The sequence below is a fragment of the Podarcis raffonei genome, chromosome 3 (genome assembly GCF_027172205.1).
Source record: "Podarcis raffonei isolate rPodRaf1 chromosome 3, rPodRaf1.pri, whole genome shotgun sequence".
NCBI classification, from domain to species: Eukaryota; Metazoa; Chordata; class Lepidosauria; order Squamata; family Lacertidae; genus Podarcis; species Podarcis raffonei.
This window is the reverse complement of record NC_070604.1, coordinates 59,327,892-59,333,891: the sequence shown is the minus strand read 5'-3', so window position 1 is coordinate 59,333,891 and position 6,000 is coordinate 59,327,892. Positions and strand designations below refer to the sequence as shown.

Below are 6,000 nucleotides of genomic sequence, written 5' to 3'. Positions count from 1 at the left end.
TGGTTCTGCAGAGCTGGTGGTTTTAGAGCAGGGATTGGCAAGGCTTACTGGGCATGGGCTGGATCACTCCCGTGGAGATCCTCTGTGGGCCAGGCCGGACCGCCTCAGAGCGATGCTGGAAATTGCGCCTGCACATGTCCGCGGCACCGGAAACCGCTTCTGCGCATGCCTAGACGCCAAAAAAGCGATTTTCAGCGTCTGGGCATGCACAGAAGCGATTTCCGGCACTGCGGACATGTGCAGACGTGATTTCCGGCAACTGGGCATGCACAGAAGCGATTTGTGGAGCCATGGAAGAGAGTTCCTGCACTGCACTGCGCTGGTTTAGTGCAGCGGGCGGGGCCTCGCCGAGCGGGCAGGCAGCTCGGTTCAGGGGCTGCTCATGGGCCAATTAAGCGACCCTCATGGGCCACTTCTGGCTCATGGGCCTTAGGTGGCTGACCTTTGTTTTAGAGGCTATGCTGACCTACCCGAGAGAGGTGCAAATGTTTTGCTAAAATTGAGAAAGAAAAAGATGTGAATATGGACAGCATTGGAGCAGATATATATTATACCGTTTTCAGTACTGTAATTTTTAAAAGAATGAATACTGTTTAATTTCTGATCAGGGCACATCCCATAACTTTTTGCTGAAATCTTTTATTTATTTATAAATAAAAATATTTTATTTCTTTGTTTCTCATCCCACTTTTGTTGTACTATAGAACATGAGTGCCCCTCGAGATGGCAATAATGCACTAACATTGAGGGAGCATCTCAGAACAACTAGTGAAGTAGATTGATGTGTGGGCAGTCTAGCATAAGTGTATCACTAATGCACCATGATTGCTTCAATGATATTTTGCAGAACACACACACACACACACACACACACACACACACACACACATCAATCTGGGTAGAGAGGGCCCTTCGCCAAAGTTCCGATTTTGCTCTAGATGACAAATGAATATACAGCTGCCCCTCACAATGTGGAACTAGAGTTAAGGCGTAGCATCTGCTCAGCTTTCTGTGAAACAGATGCTAAAACTGATTTTTCCGGTTTGTGGCAGCCTTACTTCAGGTTCCCCACCACCATCCAAAGGTCACTTAAATCATATTTTGAATCACAGCAAGTGAGGGAAACAGTTTTTCTCCTGTGCTTGTTGTTTTTGTGAATACCGTGATACCTCGGGATACAAACACCTTGGGTTACAAACACTTCGGGTTACAGACTCCGCTAACCCAAAAGTAGTACCTCGGGTTAAGAACTTTGCCCCAGGATGAGAACAGAAATCTCACAGCGGCGGCAGCGGGAGGCCCCATTAGCGAAAGCGCCCCTCAGGTTAAGAACGGTTTCAGGTTAAGAACAGACCTCTGGTTACAAATTAAGTTCGTAACCAGAGGTACCACTGTAATGTAAACTGTACTGTGCAAACACCCCCGTTACACCAGACTGTGTACAGGAAGGATTGGACTCTTAGTTTGTGCTAGAGTCGCCCACTTATGAACTGCACCTCTAGCTATGCCTTTAAAAGCAATTTGATCTGCAGGAATTAGCAGGTAGCGACATTAACCTCCATGCTGTCAAAAGCTTTGCCTGCTAATTGCTACAGATCAGGAGCCTGTTGGAGGCAGAGCTACAGGGCTGGTTTGCAAGTTGTCTTGTGCTGCTAGCAACTTCCCCCTGCACATCTCCCCAAACAGCCGGTTAGTTCACAATCTATCTTGAATAAGGATGCTTGTCACCCCTAAAGACCTTTGTCTGGAAGTATTCTTTTTCTAATTAATTCTCATGTATTCCACTCACAAATATAGATGATTCAGTAAAGTGGCCTTAGTTTATTAGATAGCACATTTCTAAAGAACATCTTTTTCTCTGTTTACAAAGCAGATTGTGTGATAGGTGTTTAAATTTTTTTTAAAAAAATGAAAGGGGAAAAAATCAACAGTGCAAAATGACATTATATTTACGTGGTCTGTCTTCTCTGTTCTTTATTCGCTCCGTGTTTTGTTCGTTCGTTTGTTTTCCTACAAATATGATTTCTCAGTCACTGGAAGGTTTGAAATGCTGATTTAAGTTACACAGAGTTACAAAAAAAGAAGAAGGATAGAACGGCACACCTTGTATAATCATGGTTTAGACCAGAAACTATTGTGCTGTCCTGCAGATAGGAGCGCTGTATAGCTAAGCGCTATTGCTTGTTCTTCAGAAAAAGAGTCTCTGGTGTGTCTAATGTGGCTTCTGCCTCCCCTACTTTACCCCCTTGGCTTTCAGAGCCCTGAAACTGTTCAGCCGGGAGTTTCTCACATGAGTCTGGGATGAAAACCAGGGAACCACCAGGTATCTGAGTTCTGATAAGAATGTGCAGCATCAAAGCTTAGATTCCCAACACCTCTTAACAGATTTCCTCTTTCTCCGGACTCTTATGTAGCATATATAATTATGCACAAAGGGATACTGTATATTTTACTTAGATATCTCTTGCTTCATAAACAATAGATTGAAAAAATATTTTACAAAGGAAAAAGACTTTCCCCCCGCAGATGTCATTCAATATATTGCTATACCTTATACCATATTGATAATTATATACAAAACTTTTAAATTGCCTCTTAGAGATGCATGGAAGCATATAATATAACAGTTTGAAAGTATCCCATTTAGAGGGTTTTTCTTTTACTTAAAAAGAATCTTGGCTCATGTCAGTCTCTTGAATAAACTATGACTGCATGAAGAATATAATAGGAATTATTTGGAATGTCATTTAAGATTTAAGAGTAACTGGAAATATTGTCCATTTGTGGCTTAATTGGGGAGCACCAGCCTCAGAGAACTGGTGGAAATAGCAGCAGCAAAAGTCTTAAACAGTGGTGTAAAGGCGATTTAGTGTACAGTGCTGGTGGCTACTGGTTTCTGCTGTTTATCCTGTGCTCTTCTTTTCTTCAACTGTGTTTTACTTTTGTTGCCCCGTTCTCGGTTTTGTCTCCTAGATTCTCGGCCACTGTTTTCCTGCCTGTTTTCCTTGTTTTCTTCTGTCTTTTGGTTTTTTCTTCTTTCCTCTCTGCTTCTTCTTCCTACAGCAAAAAGCAACAAGAACATATATTCACTTTTCTTCAGAGGTTGTTGTTATTCCCTCCCCCACCCTTTAACTCTGCATTTCTACAAATGTGAACGGTAACTGGAAGCACACACCACTTCAAACTCTTCTCTTAATCATGACACGGTACTCCAATACACAAAATGCACCCATTTCTTTTTTAAGTACTTCACACTTCATAGACATTTTGGTGATCATTCTTGTAAAAAATTCCTTCTAGGATTGCTCCAGTTGCTCTTCAATAGGAGTTATTCTATAGCTTGCAGCCGCCATATCAGTAAAAATAAATTAGACATAATAAATGGCAATGTGCTAGAAGTCAATATAAGTAACATGGCTTTGCTGCATACATTTTAACCATTAGTAATGTTCTATAGCAATATATTTCCCATAAAGTATTTGTATATATTCTGCTAGGAAGAAATATAAATCAGCTGGTGACAACTGGATTTCAAAAGTGTGTGCCCATTTGTAGGTTTGAGACACCTGCATCTACAAATATGTGGGGAAAGAAATCTGTAAATAAAACTAAGTTGGATTTCAGTGTTGGAAGTATTATTTGTAATGCAACAATTAAGGATGGATAACGAACAATTCCTGTAGTTCCGAATGTCACAAATTGCATTGGTTTAGGTGAAGTAGCAATAAAAATCCACTAAGGGGCACCATTGAGCTTTCTGAACCCATCTTTTGCAGTCTGTTCAGAGAGAATAGGATTCTTTCCAATGTGAAAAGAAAAAAACTCATCCTCTTGTGCAGAAGTCTGGGGTTAAAACAGGAAGGAGAGTGAAGAGCACTATTATCCTGGGTGTATACATTATATATGTTCTTTTTCTTTCAACCACACTGTGAATCAATCTGGTTTACCACACCGAGAGGATACAGGAAGATATCACTCACACAGTCAGCTGTGGTATTCAGCTGCAGAAATGTCAATATAAAACAACTAAAAGTGCAACCCTGTATTTGACTTTTCAGAAGTAGGTCCCATTGACTTCAATGGGAATTACTCCCAGTCCAATGTGCTGTGGTATTACGGCTTAACCCACAGAAAGAAACAAGAGTGAGAACTGTAATCAAAAACTGAGAACCAGAGATGCAGATTCTTATTAACAATTGCAAGAATGTGCTGAATGTTTGTATAAATGAAGTCTACTCTTTCACCTGCTGAACCTTGCACACTGAATTATGCATGGAATGCAAAGGCGGTAGGGGACCCAATAAAGTGAAAGGTGTATAATTTAAAGCTCCATGAGCTTGTCCCACCTGGAATTACTAGCCTGCAAGTCCACCATGGTAGGAGGACAATGACAATAGTGCAAGGCTATGTGGGGAAAGCTTTGTTAAGGTGCACCCAGCTAGCAGTGCTTTTGTTGCCCCTTTCCATAAATCAATTCAATATGGCTTAAAAAGGAAAGCATACAGATATATAACTCCAATTAACAATCCCCGATTGGGAAAATGCTCTGGAAGAGCCAGTGTCTCCAAAACCACTGATGCAATTCTTGTTTACTCCTGGGTCAACTTCAAGTCACCTATAGTCCATTAATGCAACGTTACGTAAATTCCTAGCTCCTTTCTCATTTCCAAGAAGCATGACCAATTTTTTGGAGAAGGGCCAACTTTCAAATACACTCAGACTGAACTCCACAGATGTCTGCCAAAAACATAATTTTAAGGACCCCTTCTCCCAAGGCTCCCATCCAGCACAAAAGTGATTGCATTTTCATTTGCCAGCCTTTTTTAAATTCATTCAAGGAACAGCACGATTCCCCAGTATTTCAGGTACTCAACGACTTGTGCCATTTCTAAAGGAAGAGAGTAAAGGCCAAGCCTGCCCCCAACCTCCAAGAAGCTTTACCCTGGTTATAGGCTGGGATGAAATTATCTACTAGCACAGTCCCGCTGGCACGAGAAGCAGAATGAATGAATGGATGCTGGCATTAGAACATGTGGCTTCCAAGTTATTATTACTAATGACATTTTTAGGTTAGGCTGAGTGAGTGAGAGTCTGGCCCAAGGTCACCCAGGCGAGTTTCATGGCCAAATGGGGATTTGAACTCAGGCCTTCCTTGGTCCTAGTCCAAGCACTACATCATGCTGTCTGTCAGCAGCCACACACTTCCACTCTTCCCTTGGGCTCAAGCACACAGCCGTATCACTTAAAGAGAGAGGTTTGAGCAGCAACAGGCTATTCCGTTGGCCCACCTTATGGCAAAGCATCCTTGTAGCCAGATTATTTGCACAAACACAATTTATGAAGCATACATGGCCTCTTAGTCGTTCTGTTTTTATCCATTACAGCTTTAGGCCATGAGCTGCAGCCTGTAAGGTCAAAAGGGATATGGAAGAGGAGAAAGGAGTGGAGAGGGGTGCTCTGTCAATTTTCTGCATTTAAGGCCTTATGCTAGTATACTCCTTCCACAATAAATTTAGACAAATATAAATAAAATCAAGGAAGATCAGAGATAATAAAGCAAATTTGATTTGAATAACTTTGTTTATGCTGTAATGCAGATAAGGAGAAAGAATTCACATCAGAACATCATTTTACATTGCAATGCAGAAGTATTCATATTAGTTTTTAAAAGGGCAGATAAACTTAATATTTACTTTTTAAAAAGATATTTCCTGACCTTTTTGTGAAAAATTTTGAATGACAGCATGGAAATTACTTGCTCTGGCAATGTTTGATTCAATACTTAGCCTGGCCAAATCCACAAGATGTTCCTGAGACACTGTGGACCTTAAATAATTTTTAATTAGCTGAAGTTTGCTAAATGACCTCCCTCCAGAAGCTACTGTTGCTTACTATTGTTAATAGTATTCTTAAGATAACACAAACATTTGAAAATCTGTACTTTGTAGTCTGTTAACAAGTTCAACAGATCTAATGGCTTTAACTGTGCGTTTACAAAAT

At 40.9% G+C, this 6,000-nt stretch overlaps 1 protein-coding gene across 1 annotated transcript in view; it reads right to left on the bottom strand.

Annotated features, from left to right (window-relative positions):
• Positions 1 to 1,885: 1,885 nt before the first annotated feature.
• Positions 1,886 to 6,000, bottom strand: part of RSPO3 (R-spondin 3) — a 55,292-nt gene continuing 51,177 nt past the window's right edge. Inside the window, exon 5 of the mRNA XM_053381849.1 lies at positions 1,886 to 3,057. Within this exon, the coding sequence (XP_053237824.1) occupies positions 2,867 to 3,057 (191 nt within the window). The 3' untranslated portion in view covers positions 1,886 to 2,866. The remainder of the gene's footprint in view (positions 3,058 to 6,000) is intronic.